The following is a 26,672-nucleotide window of genomic DNA, read 5'->3' on the forward strand; positions in this document are numbered from 1 at the left end:
GGATAGGGAATTTAATCTCTTTTATTTGATGTTGTTATCCCAGCATCTAGAATGATGTCTCTTGCACAGCAGGTTATCAATAAATGTTTCTTACATGAACATATGTAGTGACCACTTTCTCTCCATTAGCGATCTTTATGTTAAAGTCAATTATGACTGATTGATTTAATATAGTTTGACCAGCATTTTTGTGCTTCTATTTGTAATTCCTTACAGAATGACAAAGAATTATAAACGTCAACAAGAACAAGCAAACTGGTCTATGCACATGGAAATTGAAGGTAACATAAAAATTTGCTGAAATAAGAGAATTCACCAACAATGTTAGTGTATAAAAACCAACAGCTTTCCTATATACATTTACAACTGCAGCACCCCTCTTGACCCCCAGCAGAACCTCTAAATTGAGCTCCAAGGGCAGCAGGACCTGTGGCGATAAAGAGACAGGATGGAAGTCCCAGGTTGAAAAATTATAAAATTATAATTTTACAGCTATATCATTTCAATCCTGAATCAGTTGTCACGCCAATTTTTTTTACACAGTCAATTACATAACTTCAATTTTTTTTCACACTTCACCTAAATAACCATCATTTTAGTATTTTCAATATTCAATCCATATTCACATTTCCCCCTTGTCTCCAAATATCCTGAGGGAGGAAAACACATCAGTCGATAGCCAATAGAGGAGCACCCTCTATTCAAGTTTCACCCTTAACGTATTTGGGCCCAGAGAAAACCTGGGCAGGAGACTATTAAGAACACCAACCTCTAGCTTTCTAAAATGCGGAAATGCCAAAAGAGAGACTTCAAAAGTGGCCGTGGAGATCTATGGGAAATGTAGTCTTGAATCCTTAGGCTTCACCGCGTGGCACTCTGGGAAGAGAATTCGGGCCTCCTTCTGCGCTAGCGTAGTCGTAGCCCCGCCTCCTCATTCGTCTCGGATCTGCTGGCCAGCCGTTTGGGAGCCCACAGGTTTGCTCCGAAAGTAAAGGATGCGCACCTGGGGTGAGAGTCCAGGGGAGGTCTGTATGGGAGAGATGCGCTTGCGTCTGGGGATGGAAGCGGGAAATCTTTGGGACATCCCTGGTAGGCGCCCCGGCCAGCCCTCGGCCGCCGGAAGGCCGGTGGGGGCGTAGACTGAAGAACCCCGGCCCTCGGACTTGGGGCGCGCCGATGGGGCTGAGCCCGGTTCTGAGCAGGTGCTCGGTGAGAGCCTAGGTGTGCCGGGACCGTGTGGTCGGGCCGGCCTACTGCCCGACTTAGTGTTGGCGGGAGGGAAAGTGCATTTATAAAGCTGTTGGTGACCGTGAGTCTGCGGTGACAGCCTGAGCTTCGGAGCCAGAAAAGGCCCGGGTACATTTCAGCAGAGACGATGGAAGGAATCTGGCAGAGAGTCAGGTTTCTCATCTCAAAATGATATTATTAATATGACTGCTCCATGGGGTTGATTTGAAACTTAGATCGAAGTCATAACTTAGACAAGTGCCAAGCCCTACTCACTGAGTAAATAACAACTGCTCTTATAGTTACAAGACACTGTGTTCTTTTCATTTCATTTCAACCGCTTAAAACAAAACAAAACAAAACAAAACCTAGGCTCAGCTTGGTTGAACGATGTGGTCAAGTTTGTCAGGTCACAAACTAGCTGTGAGGAAGTTTGGATTCAGGGACAGGTGTGCTTTACTTCCAACCTCAGGCATTGTCTAAATATCACATCTGCCTAAAACCAGCATTGCAACACAGCACAACACAAAGTGGCCTGCCCCCAAGTCCCCAAGGATATAAGGGAAAGTGAATGTAGATGGAATCTGATGATGTGTCAAAGTATTCTGAGATTTTTAGTGTCTTTTCAGTCCCTTGGGTCAGACAGAGGTTCCTGACCCCTTCTGCATTGCCAGGCTGTCTTTAAGTCTGATATTATAACGAATTCCAAGAGTCATAGTTTTGCCCCTCAAATGAATTATTTTTTAGGTCCATGTCCCAATTGCCTTGAAACAAACCCTTGTGAAGTAGGAAGCAGAGGACCTCTGTGAACAGGAGTCTTACCTGGAAGAGAGGACGCCTCTGACCTTAAGACCTCTCTCTGGAGCTTCAAAAAGACAGAAGGGCCCAGAAAGGAGCAGATCCTAGATTTTCAGGGTCAGAAGCAGTTCCTGATCCCCTTGTCCAGAATAAGCTAGACTTAGTGATAACACCATCTTCAGAAGCCACCACACTGTGTGACAGTAGGGGGTTTGGGCCAGCCTTGAGAAGAGTGATGTGAGCTGGGGTGGCCTGGTGGGGGCAGGCTACTCAGGAGAGGCCACTTCTTGGAGAGCTTGTGAAGGCGAGGTCTGGGGGTACCCTTAACCAGGAAGAGGGAGAAAATTCTGCTTCCCTTAAATGGCCCCCACTCTGCAGATATTGTACTGCTGTCACACCTGTCCATCACCACATGTGACACTAATGATATTATCCTCACCTCACAGGATCTCAGAGCAGTGATAAGGAAAGTGTTTTCTAAAGTTACCTGCTTCTCTTTCGAAAGCTTTAAAGACATTGAACCTAAAAGGTTGAGTGACTTATCTGGGAAAACCCAGTTTGTGAGAGAGGAGAGTACAGTTTACTCTCTCATACATAAGTCACCAAAAACATCTTATCAAAGGGGCCTTTTGAAAAATACATAACAGCTGAAACAAACAATTAAAATTTCCTGTCTTGAAGCAGCCAATGTCTTTTAGTAGGCTTGTCATGAATTGTCTCTACCAGGCGGTAAATAATGTTACTGAGAAAAATAATGTAAATGATGCATGCAAGTTAATTTTACTGGAAGTAGTGTCTCATTCTTTGGTGTATTTTAATTCAACTAATCTTCTGTTGCTTTTCTTTGTGTCATTCAGAAGGACACATGCATTATTGTTAAATCAGAGTTTATGTTTGCTCAGTATAAAACTGCAGATTTAAGCCCATGATCATTTTAGAGTCACACATATGCTGCCTGTACATGATCCTTCTTATGCCTCTTCAACGTCCAGAGGGCCCCACGCCTGCGGGGAGAATGATCCTTGACTGAGGTGCTGAGATTTGGAGAAGTGAATGTAGGAGCTGTAAGGTCAGATCTCAGGACCCCTGTCTTCTTTCTGTCCCCTCAGCTGGACCACAGTTCTCTGCACTCTCCCAAGAGCCACAGAAAATGAACACACCTCAGGTGAGCTCTTCATTTATTCCCCACTTATTATATTGGATTTATGAGGTTTAGAAGGATCAGTGCATTAAATGGAAAAGGAGAACTAGAAATAGGTCACATCAGGGCACCTGAGTGGCTCAGTCGGTTAAGGGTCTGTCTTCTGCTCAGGTCATGATTTCGTGGTTCATGAGTTCAAGCCCCACATCGGACTCTGTGCCTGGAGCCTGCTCTGGATTCTCTGTCTTCCTCTGTCCCTCTGCCCTTCCCCTGCTCGTGCTCTGTCTCTCTCTCTCTCTCTAAAAAATAAATTAATAAACATTGAAAAGTTAAAAAAAAGAAATAGGTTGCATCAATCTTGAGTAAAAATATACACTGTTTTACTATCAACTGTGAAGTCTGCCCTCAGCTTTTGGAAGGAAACCTTTGTTAACGTAGGGTTAAGTTCCCTCCATGTACCAGTTTGCTAAGATTTCATGTTAGTCATAAATATACATTGAATTATTGATTACCTTTTGTGTATGTATTAGAATAAAACTATAGCTTATTTCCTTTAATCTAGAAATACTGTAAATAGTGTATTTTCTAATTTTAATTGAATTCCTGTATAGATCCTCATTGCTAATAAGTGTGGTAAATTGCTTCTAACGTATTTTCCTCAGGCTTTTTGCTAATGCTATATTCAGGGTTTTTATCTCTGTATCCACAAGTTGGTTTAGACTCTACCTTCTTGTTTTTCTGTCCAATTATGGTATCATGGTCATAGTCTCATGAAAGTAAGTGGAGAACTTTTCTGCTTTTCTTTTCTAGGAATTTAGATGAGAAAATTGTATTACATGAGGATTTTGTAAAATTCACTTATAAAGTTGGACCTTACACAGGTTTTTTGCATGGATGTTTGGTTGTTGACTTGTTAGTCATAAGACTATACTGGATTTGTATTGTATTTTTTTCTTTTAAAGACTTGCAGCCCCCTCCCCCCCCCTTTTTTTAATTTTAGAGAGAGTGTGCATGAGCAAGGAGTGGGGCAGAGGGGGGGAGAGAGAGAGAGAGAGAGAGAGTCTCAGACTCCGTGCTCAGTGCAGAGCCTGGGAAGGGGTGCAATTCCATGACCCTGGCATCATGACCCGAGCTGAAATCAAGAGTCGAATGCTCAACCGACTGAGCCAGCTAGGCACCCTGTATTTTTTTCTTAATATAATTTTTGTCATTACATTTTCATAGAAAATTGTCCATTTTTATTTGCATTTTTACATGTATTTTCATGTACTAATTAATAGTATTCTCTTAGGATTTCAAAATCTTTGTTGTATTAGTAATTCCTTCTTTGATCAGCTTTTAAATTTTATTTTAGCATAAAGGCTGCTAATCAGAAAAACACAAAATAGATTCTAGTTGGCCCAGTCCAAATCTAGAATTTCAGGGTCTAAGGGTCTTAATATTTTATGCTGGCAGGAGACTCTAAATATTGGGAATAGAAGAACATATACTTGCTGTATTGTGCTCTCTACCTTTGCATACCCACCTCTCAGCACCCTGTCTTGACAAAAATATACTTTCTCCATTGAGTTACCTTGGCATCTGTGGGAAACCAATTAGTAATGCATGTCTGAGTCCAGAATAGAGTCTGGACTCTATTCACTTCTGATGATCTGTGTTAATCCTATTGCTAATACCATACTACCTTGATGACTGTCTCTTAACAGTAACTCTTGAAATCAGATAATGTGAGTCTTCCAACTTTGTTGTTTTTCTAACTTGTTTGGGATATTCTAGGTCCTTACTTCTTTGTAGACAGTTTTGAAAATCAGCTTGTCTATCTCAAAAAAAGCCTGCTGAGCTTTTGATTTTGATTGCACTGAATCCACAGTGTCTGTAATGTAGATCAACTTGGGAAGAATTAACATCTTGATCGTAATGAGTCTTCCAATTCATGAACACAGTATCTCTTTCTGTTTAGTTAGGTGATATGGAGGATTTTGAGGGTTTTGGGTTTTATCTTTCTATGTCAAAAGGACAATTTTGACTACAGTTCACAAGAATAATACTGTCTACTATCTGAAGATAGACTCTAGACTAGAAGTGGGAACAATATAGGAGCCTACTTCTATAATCCTACCAAGAAATGATGATCGTAAGGGTGTTAGTTACTTTGAAGTGGTCCAACTCTGGATGTAATTTAGGTTAGAGCTAACAGTCTGAGAGTATGTGTTTCTTTTCTACAGCCTTGCAAATAGAGCATGCTGTTAAATTTACCAAATTTTTACCAATGTGATTTTAAAGATCTGTTTTGTTTTATAAGCCTTTCTCTTCTCATGAGTGAGGTGTGGAACATTTTTTTTTGTTTGTAATTCATTTATATTTCTTTCTTGTTGAACTGTTTATCCCTTGCCTGTTTTCCTATTGATGTGCTGATTTTAATTACTGTATCCAGTATGTCATTATAGCGTCTTTTCTGTAATATAAATTGCACAATTTTCCTGAAGTTTTTTGCAGTTTTGCCTTGCTCATTTTTTTTTTGTCATAAAGGCCTTTGATTTTTATGTCAAATTTAGCATTTTTTTTTTCATTTATGATTCCTAGATTTTCAGTCATAGTTGGGTATTTCCCACTCTAACATTGTAAAATAATTGTTCTGTGTAGTACTCTGGAATTTATTTTTTACATTTAGATCTTGAATACATTTTAATTTTTTTTAATGTTTTATTTATTTTTGAGAGAGAGAGGGCATGCGCATGAGCTGGGGAGGGGCAGAGAGAGGGGACAGAGGATCTGAAGCAGGCTCTGTGCTGACAGCAGAGGGCCCGATGTGGGCCTCGAACTCACGAACCATGAGATTGTGACCTGAGCCGAAGTTGGACGTTTAACTGACTGAGCCACCCATGCACCCCCCATTTTAATTTTTATCCTGCTGTGTGGTACAAGGTATAGATTAGTCTTTCTCAGATGGCCATCTGGTTACCCTGTGACTTTTTTTGTATAGTCTTTTTTCACTCATTTGAATGATGTCACCTGTATTCAAATAAGAAATTTACTCTGTTAATTATTCTTCCTATTACACACTTGGTTCTAGGTCATCTTGGATGTTCTTTTCACACTCTTATCATTTCCCTGCTACTTCTGCCCACTTCTATGTTTGTATTAGATTGTGACCAGCATTGTCCTGTTTTGCTTATCTAATACCATCTTACCCACTGTCTTCCAGAATTTGTTAAGATTTTCAGGCCTTCTGCTGGGGTATTTCCCTGTGTTTCTCTTTTGTCATGCTTTTATAGTAGGTTTTGTATTTTACCTGACTGTGGTTTGAAGGCAGGGATGTACTCAGTCTATTCCTTGAACTAGAGGAATCATGCTTATAATTCTCTTTTCTCTTAATTTCTAGTACTCTAGTCTTTCCAATTTCTCCTTCTGCCATTTCAGAATTCTTTCTCAGCCTTCATGGCCTTTCTTTTTCTACCTGCCTCTTAAATTTTGGTATTTCCTTGAATTCCTTACTTGGTCCTTTTCTTTCCTGTTTCTCTGTTCTTTTTGAGCCATTCCTTTTTCTCTGATGACTTCAGTTATCATCTTTAAAATCTTCATTTTCATTTTAGACCTCTCTCTGTTCCAAAATCATGCAACCAGCAATGAAATAAATAATTCCATCTGTATGTTCCACAGGTGTTTTGAGTACAAATGAAGAACATCTGCTTCACCATGAGCCAACCTCTGATCCTTAATTGTTCTTCCAGTCTCTGCATATGACATCAATATACCCAGTTGCTTGTGTAGCATCTCTGTATATAGTTGCACAGGAAAATAATGACCAGGTTTTGTTTCTTGTAGGGATTAGTTTCCCATTTTTCATCATGCCTGAGTATAATTTATGTCTTAAATTGGGTCTTTTGTTTTGCTGTTTAAGACATTGTCCACTGTTAATATAGATCAGTGATTCCTAACTGGAGTCAATTTTGCTCCCCAGAAGACATTTGGCAATGTTTGGAGATGTTTTTGATGGTCACAACTGGGCATGTGGCTGGCATCTAATCAGTAGAAGATAGGGATATTGATAAACATCCTAAAACATACAGGACAGTCTTCCACAAAAATAGCATTATCTAGTCCACATTGTTGGTAGTGCTGGGTTGAAGGAATCCTGTTCTAAAGCATTGCTCCTGAAATATGAGTCTGGTGGTGGGTAAATACTCCCCCAGTCTTACATGTATCTCTTCATTGGTTCTCTGTTACCCCCGCACAGATCTCCAGGTTGGGATGTGTATAATCTACAGAGTGCTCAGTGTAATCTGTTTGTGTAGGGGAAATGTATACAGGAATCCTATTTGTAATAACTTTACCTAAAAAAAAAGACATTAAGCTTTCTTATTATATTAAGTGACAATATATGTATGTAAATTAAAAGTAAATATAAGTAGGGGAGCGTTGGTGTCTCAATCAGTTAAGTGTCCGATTCTTGATTTCGGCTTAGGTCATGATCTCTTGGTTTGTGAGTTCGAGCCCTATGTAATGCTCTATGCTGACAGCACGGAGCCTGCTTGAGATTCCTTTTTTCCCCCTCTCTCTTTCTGCCCCTCCCCATGTGCGTGCACATGTTCTCTCTCTCCCTGTCTCTCTCTCTCTCTCTCTCTCAAACTTTAAAAAAAAGTAAATATAAATAAACCCAAGCACGAGAATATATTTTTTTTTTTTTACTAATCATGTGCATATCCCCAAAGTATAAGACAGAGTTAGGGCCATGCTAGTTATATCCTTTATAGCATTTTGTTTGAAACTCTAAAACAGTAAACATAGTAAGACTTAGTTTCCAAAAGTTTTTTCCATGTCCCTGATTCTGGACAGATTTATTAGAATTGTGCTGTTAACAGGCATCAGTGTCATTCAAGGACATAACTGTGGAGTTCACCCAGGAGGAGTGGCGGCAAATGGACTCTGCTCAGAGGACCCTGTACAGAGATGTGATGCTGGAGAACTACAGCCATCTGGTCTCACTGGGTAAGCAGACCTTACCATGTGACTCTCTTTCAACTGCGTATTCTGGTTTTTATTTTTAAAATGTTAATCACTTTTGCTGAAGTATAAATGATACAATGATATAATGAGGTATAAATAATACATATTATATCATTGTAGCCTCTTTTCTGTAATATAAATTGCCTTTTCACCTTGTTTCCTTTGCTGTCCAGAGGCTTTTTTAGTTTGAAGTAGTCTCACTTGTAATTTTTGTTGCCTGTGCTTCTGGTATCATATCCAATAAACAATTGCCAACACTGATGTCAAGGAGCTTTCTCTCAATGTTTTCTTCTAGGGAGTTTTAGGATTTTCAGGTCTTACGTTTAAGTCTTTAATCCATTTTGAGTTTACTTTTTTATGTAGTTTAAGAGTCCATTTTCATTCTTCTGCTTCTGGATATCCAGTTTTCCCAGTACCATTTATTGAAGAAACTGTTCTATTTCCATTGTGTATTCTTGATACCATGTTTAAGACCAGTTAACTATAGACGTATGGATATATTTCTGTGTCCTCTGTACTACCCATTGGTCTAAATGCTTGTTTTTATGCCAGTACCATACTGTTTTCATTATTCTAGTTTTGTGTAGCATATTTTGAAGTTTGGAAGTGTGATGCTTTTGCAGGAATTTTTACTTCATTACACGGGGTTTGTTATCTCACCACTTCAGGAATGAAGAGGTATGCACAAAATGAGCAGCAAGCAAAAGTTTAGTAGAGTATAAGAGCAGAAAGGAAGAATAGTATGAAAGCTGTTTACATTCACTTTCAAATGCCCACAGACTTTAGGCAATGGACTTTGTTTTATAAGGTTCTAGTGGTGCCCCCCCACCCACTTCCTTCCCCCTTAATCGTTCTCAGGTTCTACCATTATTGGCTTGATAGCTTTAGATGCTGAGTTGTCCATTCCTGATTGACTCAGTTCCATTGTATGAGGGGTGTGGCCATATCATTCCTTGTGGGTCATGTGTTTTATGGTCTACTTATTTTTAGTTAGGTCTTTTATCAAATTCCTGAGGGAAACCTGAGGGGAGTAAGTGGTGTCTCTTACATTCTTAGGAGGAGCCTTATGCCAAGGGGATTTGCTGTGGTCAGACACTCCCAGCATTGTTCTAAAATATGTGTTTTTCCCCACCCAGGGACCTCCGGTCCCAACCTTTCTCTCTCTGCCTACTGAATTCTATCTTTTCCTATCATAAGCTTCCAACATTGTTCTTTCTCAAGGTTGCTATGGCTGTCCAGGGTCTTTGTGGTTATGTATGAATTTTAGGATTTTTTTGGTACTTCTGTAAAGAATACCATTGGGATTTTGATAGGAACTGCATTGAATCTGTAGATCACTTTGGATACTAGGGACATTTTAAAAGTACTAATTCTTAGGGGCGCCTGGGTGGCGCAGTCGGTTAAGCGTCCGACTTCAGCCAGGTCACGATCTCACGGTCCGTGAGTTCGAGCCCCGCGTCAGGCTCTGGGCTGATGGCTCAGAGCCTGGAGCCTGTTTCCGATTCTGTGTCTCCCTCTCTCTCTGCCCCTCCCGCGTTCATGCTCTGCCTCTCTCTGTCCCCAAAAAAATAAATAAACGTTGAAAAAAGAAATAAATAAATAAATAAATAAATAAATAAATAAATAAAAATAAAAAAAGTACTAATTCTTCAATCCATGAATATGGAATGTTTTTCCATACATCTGTATCTTCTTTTTTTTCCATCAATGTTTTATAATATTTAGTATACAAGTCTTTCAGCTCTTTGGTTAAGTTTATTCCTAAGTATTTTTAAATTTTCTTTTCAGATAATTCATTGTTCATGTATAGAAACTATGTTGATTTTGAACCCTCCAATGGTACTAACTTTTTTAGTTTTAATAGGTTTTTAATTTTTATTTTAATTTTTATTTTTTAATGTTTGTTTATTTTTGAGAGAGTTTGAGCACAAGCAGGGTAGGGGCAGAGAGAGAGAGGGAGAGAGAGAATACCAAGCAGGCTCCATGCTGTCAGCACAGAGCCCGACTTGGGGCTCAAATTCACAATCGGTGAGATCATTACCTGAGCTGAAATCAAGAGTTGGCAACTTAACTGACTGAGCCACCCTGGCGCCCCAACAGTTTTTTGTTTTTTTTTTTAGTTGAGTCTTTAGGGTTTTCTACCTATAGAATCATGTCATCTGCGAACATAATTTTACTTTTTCCCTTCAGTTTTAGATACCTTTTATTTCTTTTTCTTGTCTAATTGCCTTGGATAACATTTCCAATAGTATGTTGAATAGAAGTGGTAATGGTGGGCACCCTTGCCTTCTACTGGATCTTACAGGGAAAGCTTTCAGTATTCCCCCATTGATTGTGATGTTAGCTATGGGCTTTTCATATATGCCTTTATTGTATTGAGGAAATTTACTTCTATACCTATTTTGTTGAGAATTTTAATCATGAATCAATGTTGAGCTTTGTCAAATGCTTTTTCTCTGTTTTTTGATATGCTAATATGGTTTTTTTTCCTTTCATTTCTTTGTATGGTGTATTACATAGATTGATTTGCATGTAAACAACCTTGTGTCCCAGGGATAAATCCTACTTGTTAATGATATAAGATCCTTTTAAATGTGCTATTAAATTCAGTTTGCTGGTCTTTAAGAATTTTTGAATCTGTGTTCATCAAGGATATTAGCCTATAGTTTTCTTTTCTTGTGATGTCTTTCTTTGGATTTACAATCGGGGTGATGGTGGTCTCACAAAATGAGTTTGGAAATGTTCTTTTTTCCATTTTTTGAAGGAGTTCAAGAAAGGTTGGTATTCTTTAAATGTCTGGTAGAATTCGGTTGTTGAGCCATGACACCCCGGACTTTTCTTTGTCAGGAGATTTTTGATTACAGATTCAATCTCCTTATTTGTCATTAGTCTGTTTAAGCTTTCTCTTTCTTCTTCTTCCTTTTTTTTTTTTTCTTTGAGAGAGAGTGCGCATGTGCTCATGCACACACAAGAGGGGGAAGGGGGAGAGAGAGAGAGAGAGAGAGGATCTTAAGCTGGCTCCACGCCTAGTGCAGAGCCCGACACAGGGCTTGATTTCACAACTGTAAAATGAAGAATCAGATGCTTAACCAACTGAGCCACCTAGGTGCCCCTCTGTTTCTTCTTTATCCATTCATCTATTTATTCATCTTGTATATTTTTAGGAATTTATCCATTTCTTCTAGGTGAATTTGTTTGTATAGTTGTTCATATTAATCCTTTATGATCCTTTTTATTTGTGAAGAATCTGTTGTAATATCTCTTTTCATTTTTTATTTTGAGTCTTTTGTCTTTTTTTAGTCTAAAAGGGATTTGTTCATTTTGTTTATTTTTTCAAAACACCAACTGTTAATTTTGCTCATTTTTGTATTCTCTTCTCTGTTACATTTATTTCTGCTCTAACCTGTATTATTTCCTACCTTCTTGGCTCAGTTCTTCTTTTTCTAGTTCCTTAAGATGTAAACTTGTTTATTTGATTTTTTAAATTTTTTAATGTAGGCATTATTGCTATAAACTTCCTCCTAATGCTGCTTGTGCTGTATCTAGTAACTTTCAGTACATTGGGTTTTTGCTTTTACTTGACTCAAGATACTTTGTATGTTACTTTTCCTTTCTGACCCAGTGTTTATTCAACTTTGTTGTTTAGCTTCCACATTTTTGTGATTTTTCCTATTTTCTTGCTGTGTTGATTTATAGTTCAGAAAAGATACTCAGAATGATTTCAGTCTTCTTAAATTTAAGATTTGTTTTGTGACCTAACATAAGATTTATCCGGGACAGTAATGTGTATACTGGAGAAAATGTGTTTTATTTTGATGGATGGAAAGTTTTGTATATGTCTGCTAGATCCAGTTGATCTATTGTGTTGTTCAAGTCAGCTGTTTCTTTCTTTATTTTTATGTCTAGATTCATTACCCATTATTGTAAGTGAAGTACTGAAGTTACCTACTTCAGTAATGAAGCAATGAAAATTGCTCTCAGCTTCTCTCTTTAGATCTATTTGGACATACCTCAGAGATTTTGCAGGTTCAATTCCAGACCATCACAATGAAATGAATACTACAATACAGCAAGTCAAATGAACTTTTTGGGTTCACAATGCATTATAAAAGTTATGTTTACGCTATGCTGTAGTCTATTAAGTATGTAATAGCATTATGTCTAAAAAACAATGTACATGTCTTACTTAAAAAAAAAACTGTTGCTGAAAAACTGCTAATCATTATCTGAGCTTTTAGGAAGTCATTATCACTGATAACAGATTGCCATTAACAAAAATAATAATAATGAAAGGTTTTTTTTAATTTTAATTCCAGTATAGTTAATATACAGTGTTCTATTAGTTTCAGGAGTACAATGTAATAATTCAGCAATTCTGTACATTACTCAGTGCTCGTCAAGATAAGTGTACTCTTAATCCCCTTTACCTATTTCACCCATACGTCCCTCCACCCACCTCCCCTCTCCTAACCATCAGTTTGTTCTCTATAATTGAGAATCTGTTTTTTGTTATTTCTTTTTTTCTTGTTCATTTGTGGTTTTTTTTCCTTAAATTTCATATATTAGTGAAATCACATGGTATTTGTCTTTTTCTGATTGACTTATTTCATTTATTAGCATTATACCATCTAGTTAGTTCCATGTGTGTTGTTGCAAATGGCAGGATTTCATTCTTTTTTAAGGCTGAGTGATATTCCATTGTATGTATATACCATACCTTCTTTATCCATTCATCAATTTGTGGACACTTGGGGTGCTTCTGTATCTGGGCTATTGTAAATAATGCTGCCCTAAACATAGGGCACTTCTTCCACTACTGGGTGGAATTACTTGATCATATGGTAATTCTTTTTTTTTTTTTGAGTAACCTCCATACTGTTTTCAACAGCTATACTAGTTTACATTGCTACCAACAGTGCACAAAGGTTCCTTTGCTCCATATCCATTGTTTCTTGTGTTTTTGATTTTAGCCATTCTGATAGGTGTGAGGTGATGTCTCATTGTGGTTTTGATTTACATTTCCCTGATGATGAGTGATGTTGAGCATCTTTCCATTTGCTGTTGGCCATTTGTATGTCCTCTGTAAAGAAATGTCCATTCATGTCATCTGCCCATTTTTAATTGGATTATTATTTCTGTGTGTGTGTGTGTGTGTGTGTGTGTGTGTGTGTGTGTGTGTTGAGTTGTAGAAGTTCTTTCTATGTTATTATTAACTGCTTTATGTGTTTGGGTGCTTCAATATTGGGTGCATAAGTATTTAAAATTGTTATATCTTCTTATTGGATTGTTCCCTTCACAATTAAATAGTGTCCTTATTACAGTCTCTGTTTCAAAGTGTATTTTGTCACTGGTTACCAGAACAGAAGTGGATGTGGGGGATGGATTATATAGGTGATGGGGATTAAGGAGTATACTTCTTGTGATGAACACTAGGTGGTATATGGAAGTGTTGAATCCAGGTGTATATTATACATCTGAAACTAATATTAGATTGTATGTTAACTAACTATAATTTTAAAAAAGCTAAAATAAAATAGTATATATTGACTATTTATTAAATAAATAAAGTCTATTTTGTCCAATATAAATATTGCTACCCTATCTTTCTTTTCACATCCATTTGCATGATAGATACTTCTCCATCCCTTCATTTTCAATCTGCATGTGTCTTTAGGTCTGAAATAAGTTTCTTGTAGGCAGCATATTGATGGGTCCTGCTTTTTTATGCATTCTGTCAACCCATGTCTTTGATAGGAGCATTTAGTCCATGTACGTTCAGTGTAATTATTGAAAGGTATGTACTTCTTGCCATTTTATTGCTTGTTTTATGGTTGTTTTTGTTGTTCTTTGTTCCTTTCTTCTCTTGCTCTCTTCTCTCACTGCTTGCTTGCTTCTTTAGTGATGTACTGGGATTCCTTGCTTTTTATTTTTTGCGTATCTATTACTGATTTCTGGTTTGTGGTTACCATTCAATTTGTATGTAACATCCTTTGCATATATCAGTTTATATTAAGTTGATGGTCACTTTACTTCCCTCCACCCCATTTTAGGTGTGTGTCACATTTTACATCCTTTTATTTTGTGAGTCCCTTGACTGATTTTTATAGGTACATTTATTTTTACTGCTCTTGTGCTTCCTACTTTTCTTTTTTTTTTTTTTTATTTAAATACAAGTTAGTTAACATATAGTGTAATAATGATTTCAGGAGTAGAATTTAGTGATTCATCACTTACATATAATACCCAGTGCTCATCCCAACAAGTGTCCTACTTAATGCCCATTGTGCTTCCTACTTTTCTTACTCCTACTTAGGGTCTTTTTTTTTTTCCCCACATAAAGAGTCTCCTTTAACATTTTGTTGTTATTTGTTTGTTTGTTTATTTTGAGAGAGAGTGAAAGCAGGTGGGGGAGGGGCAGAGAGAGCATTCCTAGCAGGCTCTGTGGGGCTCAATCCCACAACCATGAGATCATGACCTGAGCTGAAATCAAGAGTCAAACACTTTAACTGGCTGAGCTCCCAATGCCCCATTTCTTTCAAGGCTGATTATTGGTCATGAATTCCTTTAGCTTTTGTTTGTCTTGGAAACTTTCTGTTTCCTCTTCTATTCTGAATGATAGCCTTGCTAGGTAGAGTATTCTTGGCTACAAGTTTTTTTCCTTTCAGCACATTAAATATATCATGCTACTCCCTTGTTGCCTACAAAGTTTCTTGCTGAAAACTCAGCTGATAGTCGTAAGGGGTTTAACTTGTATATGACTGTTTCTTTTCTCTTGCTATTGAAATTCTCTCCTTATTACTACTTTTGCCATATTAATTACTGTGTGTCTTAGTGTGGACCTATTTGGGTTGCTTTTATTCAAGACTTTCTGTGTCTCCTGGGTCTGGATTTTTGTTTTCTTCCCAGGTTTGGGGAGTTTTCAGCTATTTCTTCAAAATTTCTGTCACCTTTTCTCTCTGTTATTATGCTTGATGATGTTGCTGAGTTTCCTAAATCTATTTTCATTTTGTATTACTTTTTTTCTCTTACTGTTCAGTTTGATTGCTTTCCATTACTGTGTCTTCCAGGTCACTGATCTATTCTTCTCCTTTCTCTAGGCTACCATTCATTCCATCTAGTGTATGAACAAAAAAAATTTTTTAATGTTTATTTATTTTTGAGAGAGAGAGAGAGAGACAGAGCATGAGTGGGAGGTTGGGCACAGAGAAAGAGAGGGAGACACAGACTCCAAAGCAGGCTCCAGGCTCTGAGCTGTCAGCACAAAGCCCGATGGGAGGCTCAAACCCACGAACTGCGAGATCATGACCTGAGCCAAAGTTGGACCCTTACTGACTGAGCCACCCAGGCGCCCCTCCATCCAGTGTATTTTGAATTTCATTTTTTGAGTTCTTTATCTCTGATTGGTTCTTTTTTATGTTTACTGTCTCTTTGTTAAGGATTTCCTGAGGTCCTGTGAGTATCTTTATGACCATTACTTTAATTTCTCTATCGGGCATATTATTTGTCTCCATTTTGCTTATGTCATTGTGATTTTTGTCCTGTTCTCTCATTTGGGACATATTCCTTTGCTTATTTTGCCTGACTCTCTGTGTCTGTTTCTGTATTAGGCAAGTAAGCTGCATTTCCTGCTCTTGAAAGTAATTGCCTTATGAAAAAGAGGTTCTATAGTGTCCTGCAGTGAAGTATCCCTTGATCACCAGAACCTGGTGCTTCAAAGGTGTCTCCTATGTGTGTTGCTTGTGCTGTCTGTTGTGGCTTAGCCACCTTTCCTTCAGTCCAGTTGTCTGCAATGTCTCTCTGCCTGTTGTGTACAGGGTGTGGTCCTGGTGGTATTAGTGGTCACTCTGGGGCTGCCTTGGGCTTGACGTGAGTCAGACCAGCTATTTGCCAGAGATGCAGCAGCATTGAACTGCAGGTTACTTTTCCTGTTTTGTCCCCTGAGAAGCTTTCTGTGGTGGGTGGAGCCTGCAGTCAGACCAGCTGTCTGCCCCCACTGGGCCATAGTCTATTTTATGTGGTTATCTTTCCCTCTCCCAGGGGCAGGAGTCACTGTGGAGTGTTGCTGACCCTTGTGTGGCTGCTTGCACACTACCAGGGTTGTGGCAGTGCTTTGGATGGGCTCTGGCCAGGAGTATATTGGCCACAGAAGTGCAGGAGATGGAGGTTGGGGGTGGGATGCACTGTGTTAACAAGGTTTGGAAGGGTCTTCTGTGGAAAGAGAGCTGGAGCTGGCTGGAGGGGGTGAGTCCACAGGGAAACGGGGCTGGGGGTTCACTATTAGCAAGTTTGGTAGTGAATGTTGGCACTGTGCTGGTTCCCACATGTTGCTTTGCTGGGGGGTAGGAGAGAAATGGCACCTGCCAACTCCTTTATTCCTGGAAAAGTCTCCCAATGATCCCTGTCCCTCTAGCACAGGCTGCAAGATTAGTAAACAAATTCCCTCCTATATACCCCAGGCTGTTTTTAAACTGCTGCTCCTGTGTGATATCACTGCAGGACTGTTTGTTGTGCTGTTTTTAAGGATGGGGTCCCCAGTTTAAGGAGGGGGACTCAACCCCCTGCTCTCCCAGAGATTAGGCTACTGATTTTTAAAGTTCTAGGTGTTAAATCCCATTGATTGTAAGAACTCAGGAGATTTGGTTCCTCTGTTTTTTTTAAACATTTATTTTTGAGAGAGAAGTGGGTGGGGGAGGGGGAGAGGGAGAGAGGGAGAGAGAGAGAATGAGTAGGGGAGGGGTAGGAGGAGGGGAACAGAGGTTCCAAAGCAGGATCCACACTGACAGCAATGAGCCTGATGTGGGCTCAGACCCATGAACTGTGAGATCATGACCTGAGCCGAAGTTGGATGCTCAACCAACTGAGCCACCCAGGTGTCCCAGATCCTCAGTTTTTAAAGCCAAATGTTACAGGGATTCATCGTTCCCATGTGGACTCTGCAGTATGCATCTGTTTCTCTCTCTTGACATCCACGCTCTTGGCATCCTTCCCATCTTGTTCTATACTCTTGGCATCCTTCCCGTCCCATGGGCCATTTAGCTCCTGACTGCATCTTTGGCCTTCCTACCCTCTTCCATGTGGCATCTTCTCTACCCTTAGTTGTGGAGTTTGTTCTGCCAGTCCTCAGTTGTTTCTGGGTTACTTACATTAATGTGAATGTTATCTAGTTGTGTCCATGGGGTGAGGTGAGCTTAGGGTCCCCCTACTCTGCCATCTTCCTTGGAAGTCCTAATGAAAACATCTGAAATATTTTGAGAATTACCAAAATGTGATACAGACACAAAGTGAGTGAACACTATTGAAAAAATGGCACCAATAGACTTCTCAGTGCGGGGTTGCCACCAGCCTTCAATTTATGCAAGGTGCAATATCAGTAAAGTGCAATAAAGCAAAGCACAATAAAATGAGATAAGCCCATACGTGCGTGTGCGTGCATACATTCTGATGTTAGGTGTGTATATAATTGTGATACCTTCCTGTCAAATTGATCCTCTTATCATTATGTAGTGACTTAGTTTCTGGAGAGTTTTTCACTTTATTTCCATTTTGTTGGTACAAGTATAGCCACTCTGCTTTCTTTTGGTTGCTATTTACATAAAATATCTTTTTCCATCCATTCTCTTTCAGTCTATATGTGTCCTTAAATCTAAACTTAGTTGCCTATAGACAGCCTGTCTCTAGGTCCTGTGTGTGTGTGTGTGTGTGTGTGTGTGTGTGTGTGTGTGTGTTTAATTCATTTAGCTATTCTATGCCTTTTCAATTGGGGGTTTAATCTGTTTACATTTAACTATTGATAGGTGATGACTTATGGCATGTTGTTAAATTGTTTTCTGTCTTTTTGTGGGTTTTTTTTTTTGTCCTTTTCTTCTTGTCTTGCTGTCTTTATTATTTAAAGATTTATGTCATTTGCTTGGATTTTTTTTATCTTCTGTGTATCTATTATAGATGTTTTGTTTGTAGTTAGCTTGACTATTGCATAAAATGTCTTGTAGTTATAACCATCTATTCTAAATTAATAACAACTTAACCTCAGTTGCACATAAAAACTGTACTTTTACTCTTTCTCTCACAATTTATGTTCTTGTCAGAATTCTCTTCATACTATGTATCCATTAACAAATTTTTAAATTAGTTAAAAGTAATTTATATACCACTATTACAGTGTTATCATATTCTGTGTTTGGCCTATTTATTTTTATTAATGAGCTTTATGCTTTCATATACTTCTGTGTTTTCATTTTGATTTGAAGAATTCCTCTGATTAAGTGTTTCTTGTCAAGCAGATCTAGTGGTAATAAACTCCCTTGGTTTTTGTTTGTTTGGGAAAGATTTTACTCTCTTCTTCATTTGTAAAGGATAATTTTGCCAGGTAAGGTATTCTTGGTTGGAAGGCTTTTTCTTTTAGTATTTTTGAATATATGATCCCACTCTCTCCTAACCTGCAGGGTTCCTGCTGAGAAATCTACTAACAGTCTTACCTTCTATTTGATGAGTCACTTTTTGCCTGCTGCTTTCAAAATTCTCTTTGTGACTTTTGACAATTCGATGATAATGTAACTTGGTGTGCTCTTATTTAAGTTGATCTTAGTTAGGGTTCTTGGAGCTTAATGAATCTGGATGTCCATTTCCCTCCCTAGATTTGAGACCTTTTTAGTCATGATTTCTTTAAATAAACCTTATGTCTCTTTCTCTCTTCTCCTGGGACTCCTAGAATGTGTGTATTGGTTCTTTTGTTGGTGTCCCATAAATCCCAAAGGTGTTCTTCACTTTTTTTCATTGCTTCTTCTTCTCTGACTAGATAATTTCAAATGACCTATTTTCAGATTTACAGATTATTTCTTCTTGATGAAGTCTGCTGTTGACATTCTCTATTACATTCATTGTGTTCTTTAGCCTCAGAATTTGTTGGTTTTTAAAAATTTTTTACTTTTATGATTTCTCTTTGTTGAACTTCTCATTTTGTTCATGAAATATTTTCCTGGTTTCACTGAGCTATCTGTGTTCTTTTTTAGCTTGCTGATCTTTTTTAAAACAACTATTTTTAATTCTTTGCCAGCCAGTTCGTAGATCTCCATATCTTTGGGGTTACTGTAAATTTATTCCTTTTTTTTTTTTTTTGGTAGTTTCATGTTTGTTGAGTTACTATAAATTTCTCTCTTTCTTTTGGTAGTCTCATGTTTGTTTTGTTTCTCATGTTCCTTGTAGTTTTGTGCTGATGTCCTTTGTAGGAGCATTCACTTCTTTTAAGCTTACAGACTGGATTCAGTAAAGAAAGACCTTTACTTAAGGGTGGGTATGAGGGGACTAGTTGGGTCGTGTATGGAAGCTGCATCCTTGGCAGGGGTGGGCAGCATACTGTGGACTTAGGGCAGCTCCATTAGCTGAAGTCAGCACTGGAGATTGTTGGCAGTGAAGGCTGCAAATGTCTATAGCAGCAGCAAGAGCTTCTGGGGTCCTGGTGACAAAGGCTGTTGGACTGCCCCTGGTCTCCGTTGCCCCATTGATGGATATCATGGCCATGAGGCTCTCTTTTGGTGCCAGGGTGCAGACACACAGAATGGCAGCACCAAAGTCCAGGACTCAAGCATGTGTTTGGTATTGCCAGGGTGCCATGGCTCCAGCCCCAAAGGGAACACAGTAGTGTCTCCTGCTCCAGAGGGTTACAACAGCATGGACTCTGGGCAGCATAGGCAAAGACTAGAGGTGTCCTTATTGGAGAAGGTTGCAAGCTGTCTTTTGTGACAGTGAGGACTGTTAAGGTTGTTGGTAACAAAGGAGGTCCTTTCTGCTCTTCTTTTTCCCTAACAAAGGAATATGGCTGAGGGAATTCCTCCTGGCACCAAAGGGTGCCATGCTAGAACATGGGGTAATACATGTAAGATGTTTTCTGTGCTTTTCTATGCCACTGTCCTCAGTTTTTGCACTCTACTAGGTTGCTACAATATGTTAATTATACTCTAGAGCTGACCCAGATCTATTTTCATCAATGGATAGTTGTTAGATCATTATTGGGAAACAATAGCTCGGACCTCCTAGTCTACCCTCTTACACTGGAGTCTTCTTCACTTTTTTTATGATTACATTTTCATGATTTATTTATTTTAAATTAGAAATTTGTACCTTTTAACTCCCATCACTTATTTCAAGCCCCTTTACCTCCTGCCTGTGACAACCACCAACCTATTCTCTGTATCTGTGCACTTGATTTTTGTTTTTATATTCCACATATGAGATCATATCCTGTTCATCTTTCTCTGTCTGAATTATTGTACTTAGCATAATGCTGTCAAGATCCATTAATGTTGTCACAGATAGCAATATTTCATTCTTTTTTAGGGCTGAATAAAATTCCATCTAAATAAATAAGTACAAATATATATAAATACATTTTCTTTTTTTTTTTTTTCAACATTTATTTATTTTTGGGACCGAGAGAGAGAGAGCATGAACGGGGGAGGGGCAGAGAGAGAGGGAGACACAGAATCGGAAATAGGCTCCAGGCTCTGAGCCATCAGCCCAGAGCCTGATGCGGGGCTCGAACTCACGGACTACGAGATCGTGACCTGGCTGAAGTCGGACGCTTAACCGACTGCGCCACCCAGGCGCCCCTATAAATACATTTTCTTATCCATTTGCTTATCAGTGGACACTTGGGTTATTTCCATTTTCTTGGCTGTCATAAATAATGCCAAGTGAACATGGGGGTTAATATGTCTCTTCTAGTTAGTGTTTTCATTTTCTTCAGATACTCAGAAGTGGAATTGCTGAATCATATGGTAGCTCTACTTTTAATTTTTGAGGAAACTCCATACTGTTTTCCATTGTGATTGTACCAATTTACATTCCCATCAACAGTGCACTAGGATTTCCTTTTCTCCCCATACTCGCCAACACTTGTTATTTCCTATCCTTTTGATAATAGCCATTCTAACAAGTGTGAGGTGATAACTCATTTCGTTTTGATTTTCATTTCCCTGATTACTAATCATGTTGACCACATTTTCATGTATTTGTTGGCCATCTATGTGTCCTCTTTGGAAAAATCCATTCAGTTGCTCTGTCCATATTTTATTTTATTTTGTTTTTATTTTTTTAATATTTATTCATTTTTGAGAAAGAAACAGAGCGTGAGCAGGGTAGGGACAGAGAGAGAAGGAGACACAGCAGGCTCCTGGCTCTGAGCTGTCAGCACAGAGCCCGATGCAGGGCTTGAACTCACAAACCATGAGATCATGATCTGAGCTGAAGTCAGACACTTAACCGCCTGAGCCACCCAGGCACCTCTGCCCATATTTTAAATAAATTTTTTGGTTTTTGCTGTTGAGTTGTAGGAGTTCTTTATATATTTTGGATATTAATCCCTTATCAGATATATGGTTTTCAAGTATTTTCTCCCATTCAAATAGGTTGCTTTTTTCATTTTGTTGATGGTACCTTTATTGTGCAGAAGCTTTTGTTTTATGTAGTCCCATTTGATTTTTTGCTTTTTTGCTTATGCTTTTGATGTTGAATCCAAAAAAGTCCTCACCAAGACCAGTGTCAAGGACCAAGCCTTTGTTTCCTTCTAGGAGTTCTATGGCTTTAGGTCTTAAATTCAAGTTTTTAATCCATTATGAGTTAATTTTTATATATGGTTTATGATAATGGTCCAGTTTCATAGTTTTACATGTGGCTGTCCAGTTTTTCCAACACCTATTTAAGAGACTGCCCTGTCCCTATTGTATATTTCTTGGCTCTTTTGTAGTGAGTTGATAGACTATATATGCATAGGTTTATTTCTGGGCTATTTCATTGCTGTGTGTGTCTGTTTTTGTGCCAATACCATACTATTTTGATTACTGCAGCTTTGTAATACAGTTTGAAATCAGGGAGTGTGATGCCCCTAGCATCTTTCTCAAGATTGCTTTGACTCTTTGGGGTCTTTTGTGATTACATACAAATTTTAGAATTGTTTCTTCCAGTTCAGTGAAAAATGCCATTGGAATTTTGATAGGGATTGCATTGAATTTGCAGATTGCTTTGGGTAGTATGGACTTTTTAACAGTATTAATTATTCTACTCCATAAGCACAGAATATCTTTCCATTTATTTCTCTTCTTTAATTTTTTTCATCAATGCCTTATAGTTGTCACTGTATAGGTTTTTCACCTCTTTGATTAAATATATTCCTAGGTATTTTATTTTTTTATTATAACTGGGATTGTTTTTGTTTTTTTCTTCTGATAGCTTGTGTATAGAAACACACCAGTTTTCTGTATCTTGATTTTTATATCCTACAACTTTACTGAATTCATGTATTCAAAGAGTTTTTTGGTAGAGTCTTTAGGGTTTTCTATGTATAATGTGTCATTTGCAAATAGTGACAGTTTTACTTCCTTACTGATTTGGATGCCTTTTATTTCTTTTCCTTGCCTAATTGCTGTGGCTAGGACTTCCAATAGGATGTTAAATAAATTAGTGAGAGTGGCATCTTTTTTCCTGATCTTAGAGGAAAAACTCTTCAGCTTTTCACCATTCAGTATGATATTAGCTCTGGGCTTGTTATATATGGCTTCCATTATGTTGAGATACATTCCCTCTGTACTCACTTTGTTGAGAATTTTTTTATCATAAATGGACATTGAATTTTATCAGATACTTTTTCTGCGTATTGATATGACCACATGATTTTTATTCTTCATTTTGTTAATATGGTATATCTCATTGATTGATTTCCAAATATTGAACCATCCTTGCATCTTTGGAATAAATTTTACCTGATCATGCTATATGATCCTTTTAGTGTGTTGTTGAACTCAGTTTGCTAATATTTTGTTGAGGACTATGTATGTTCATCCAGAATATGGGCCTGTAATTCTCCTTCTTGTGGTGTTCTTGTCTGGTTTTGGTATCAGAGTAATGCTGGCCTCAAAATGAATTTGAAAGTGTTCCCTCCTCTTACTTCACATTGTTGTTGTTGCTTTACCATTGAATTTTGTGAGTTCATATAGTCTAGATATAAGTTTTTTGTCAAATGTATAATTTGTACATTTTTATACTAGTCTGTGCCTTGTCTTCTCATCCTCTTCATAAAGTCTTTAGCAGAGTGTAAATTTTTAATTTTGATGAAGTCCGATTTATCAGAGTGTTTTGTTGTTGTGTCTAAGAATGCTTCACCAAGTTTTTGGTCCAAAGTTTTTCTCCACATTTTAAAAAATTAGGTCATTTTACATTTACATTTACATTAATGGTGCATTTTGAGTTAATTCCTGTATAGTGAAGTTTACGTTGAGATCATTTTGTTGCCTGTGGATATCTACTTGTTCTGTACCATTACCTTTCTTCCATTGAATTTTTTCCTTTGCCAAAAAATCAGTTGGCTGTATTTTCATTGGTTAGTTTCTGGGTTTTCTAAATCAGGTAAAGTGATGCTTCCCAAATCATACTTCTTCAACATTGTTTTATCTCTTCTGGTTACTTCAGCTTTACATATAAATTTAGAATAATGTTGTGGGGTTTTTTTGTTTTGTTTTGTTTTTAATTTTTTTTTTCAACGTTTATTTATTTTTGGGACAGAGAGAGACAGAGCATGAACGGGGGAGGGGCAGAGAGAGAGGGAGACACAGAATCGGAAACAGGCTCCAGGCTCTGAGCCATCAGCCCAGAGCCCGACGCGGGGCTCGAACTCACGGACTGCGAGATCGTGACCTGGCTGAAGTCGGACGCTTAACCGACTGCGCCACCCAGGCGCCCCAATGTTGTGTTTTTTAAAATCTTACTTGCTCTGGCAATTACATTTAATGTATCAGTTTCCAATTCTTATAAGAGTTAATATCTGTACTGTGTTACAATCCATAAACAAATGATATATACTTATTTAGATCTTTTATTTCTTTTATCAGGGTTTTATAGTTTTCAGTATAAAAGTCCTGTACATGTTTTATTCAATGTATACCTCAATCAGTAATCAATTTTTGATTATGTTGAGGGATTGTAAATGGCATTGTATTTTACTTTGTTTTCTTATCAGTTGCTAGTTTATAGAATATTTTTATATGTCCTTTTATGCTGAGAGCTTGCTGAACTTTCTTAGGAGTGGTAAGAGCAGTGGTAATTTGCCTTGTTTCCAGTCTTAGAGGGAAAGCATCAGTCTTTCACCAGGTTATATTATTTGGCAGGAGGTCTTTTACATTCTTCATCAACTTGAGGAAGCTCTCTTATTTCTCCTATTTCCAGTTTTCAGAGAGTATTTCTTATGAATGGATTTTGAATTTTGTCAAAAAACATTTTTGTATCTACTTGCTATAATTTTATGGTTTTTCTTATTTATCTCATTAATGTGGTAGACTACACTGAATGATTTTTAAATACTGAATCAGCCTTGCATACTTGGAATAAACCTTACTTGGTCATGTTATATAATTCTTTTTTTGTTGCTAAATTCTGTTTGCTAATATTTCTTTTAATGTTTATTTATTTTGAGAGACAGAGAGAGCGAGCGCAACCGGGGGAGGGGCAGAGAGAGAGAATCCTAAGCAGGCTTTGCACTGTCGGCACAGATCCCAACCAGGGACTCAAACTCCAAAACCATGAGATCATGACCTGAGTCCAGATCAAGAGTTGGATGCCTAACTGACTGAGCCACTCAGGTGCCCCATGTTTGCTAATATTTTTAAAGTAGTTTTGCATCTCTATTCATGAGGTAAATTGGTCTATGGTTTTATACTGTCTTTGTCTTAGTATTCACATCAGGATAATGTTGACCTCATAAAACTGGTCTGAAATTGTTCTCTCCTTTCTATTATCTGGAAGAGATTGTGTGAAAATTATGTTTATTTTTCTTTAAATGTTTGGTAGAATTCTTTTTTTTATAGTAAAAAGCTTTAATTTAATAGACTGAATGTGTTTTTATAGGCAACCAATTAGCAGATTAATGAGCCATTTAACTTTCTTTACTTAAAACCAATAGTCAAGAAAGATGAACCCAAAATGCATCCTCTTATACTGACCAACATAACTAAGTACAAATGAAGTCAGTGGCATACCCCCACTAGCATGCTGCGCTGTATGTCAATAAAACAAGCCCTCCCCCGCCCCAAGCCCTGGCCCCCTGGCAAACATGGATAAATGATGGTGCACTGCACAATGATACCATTAGGTGAGAACTTTGGTTCGTATAGTTGGGTGCCACAGAGGTTGCACTGAAAACCCGCAGCCCGGGCACCCAAAGTCAGTCAGCCATGGTAAGCTCGTGGCATCAGCCATGTTCCTTCCACAACACCAGGTGAATACTGTGGTCAGGCATGCTGGTGGCAAAGACCAAGCCCATGTCATTGTGCCCATCCAGTCCATTGAGCCAGGATGCTTCGCCCGCCAGGAAGCTTGAGCCTCTCTTTGATTTCCTGTACTCTGGCAGAGGCCAGCGGCTAATCAGGCTCTCTGTCCTCAAGTCCATGATATACAGGTAGCGGTTGTCAAACAGCAGAGCAAAGATATCTCCAAAGCCAAGCAAGGCCAAGTTTGCTATCTCAGGAGTCTTGATGACCCTGAGAATATCGTAACTGGCAAAGTCCCACTGGTAGAGACCCAGTGCGGAACTACAGACAATGTATTTGCCATCAAAATGAAGTCTTGGCTGCAGGCAGATACTCCTTTCCTCAGAGACAGACAATGTCTTCAAGCATTTGCAGTTAATTTCTCTCCCAATCGGCCAAATCTTGATCTCATATTTGTCCACACTTAAAAGTATGTAGTCTCCAGGGCTGTGCAAAAGAGACTTGACTTTGCACTTCTGCAAAACCACCTGTACAGAGAAGTCCATCTTTGTAGTAAGTGCATACACTCTGGCACTGTGTCCAATTAATGATGAGGTCTCAAAGGTTTCATGGTCCTCCAGTTGCTTCATTCTCAAAATAGCCTTCAAATAAACCTTCTTCCAGTGCAAAGCGTCCTGAGCAGAATCATCTATCTGCCAGCCCAGATTTTTACATGTAGTCTGCCACACCTCCATACAGGCACTTATCACCTTATTCCACTGTTTAGAGACAAGGCAGCATGTGAGTAAAGTCTGGGGATCGAGCCATTTTAACAAAAACTGAGCTCCAGGTGAAGGAGTTTGAGCAAGTCCCGCTTGAGGAGAGGTTCCAGGTTATTGGAGAGATGCCTGAGCTGGACTGCCCCACTCAGACTAATCAGGTGATCCAGAGTTCCATTTTTTTCTGCAAGTCCGTCAGAGAAAGAAATGTAACAGAAATGTTATCAAGCCATGTCTCAAAGTCCTTTCTCTCCGTAAGGTTATGGAAAAATTTACCTGAGCCAGCGTCTCGGGGCCCGGGACCTCGCGCCGGGCTCACACCAACTAGGCGCGCTCCGGCCACCAGAGCCTCATAGCGGCCAGGTCCGCTCCGCGGCCATGGTGCTTGGACCAGCAGCCGTCTCTCGGGGTCTGCAACCTGTTTGGTAGAATTCTTTAGCAAAAGTATCTGGTCCTGGAGATTTTTTTGTGTGTTTAAATTACAAATTC

At 38.5% G+C, this 26,672-nt stretch overlaps 2 protein-coding genes across 2 annotated transcripts in view; one reads left to right on the forward strand and one right to left on the reverse strand.

The window, feature by feature from the left end:
• Nucleotides 1-898: 898 nt before the first annotated feature.
• The window catches only part of LOC106971489 (zinc finger protein 782), a 75,316-nt gene continuing 49,542 nt past the window's right edge, over nucleotides 899-26,672 (forward strand). Inside the window, exons 1-3 of the mRNA XM_015068307.3 lie at nucleotides 899-1,008; nucleotides 3,135-3,190; nucleotides 8,029-8,155. Of these exons, the coding sequence (XP_014923793.1) occupies nucleotides 996-1,008; nucleotides 3,135-3,190; nucleotides 8,029-8,155 (196 nt within the window). The 5' untranslated portion in view covers nucleotides 899-995. The remainder of the gene's footprint in view (nucleotides 1,009-3,134; nucleotides 3,191-8,028; nucleotides 8,156-26,672) is intronic.
• The window catches only part of LOC128312272 (F-box/WD repeat-containing protein 2-like), a 40,995-nt gene continuing 39,342 nt past the window's right edge, over nucleotides 25,020-26,672 (reverse strand). The window contains 3 exon segments of the mRNA XM_053205441.1: nucleotides 25,020-26,239; nucleotides 26,242-26,365; nucleotides 26,368-26,601. Coding sequence (XP_053061416.1) covers nucleotides 25,407-26,239; nucleotides 26,242-26,365; nucleotides 26,368-26,601 — 1,191 coding nt within the window. The 3' untranslated portion in view covers nucleotides 25,020-25,406.

Source organism: Acinonyx jubatus, chromosome D4, assembly GCF_027475565.1.
Source record: "Acinonyx jubatus isolate Ajub_Pintada_27869175 chromosome D4, VMU_Ajub_asm_v1.0, whole genome shotgun sequence".
Lineage (NCBI taxonomy): Eukaryota > Metazoa > Chordata > Mammalia > Carnivora > Felidae > Acinonyx > Acinonyx jubatus.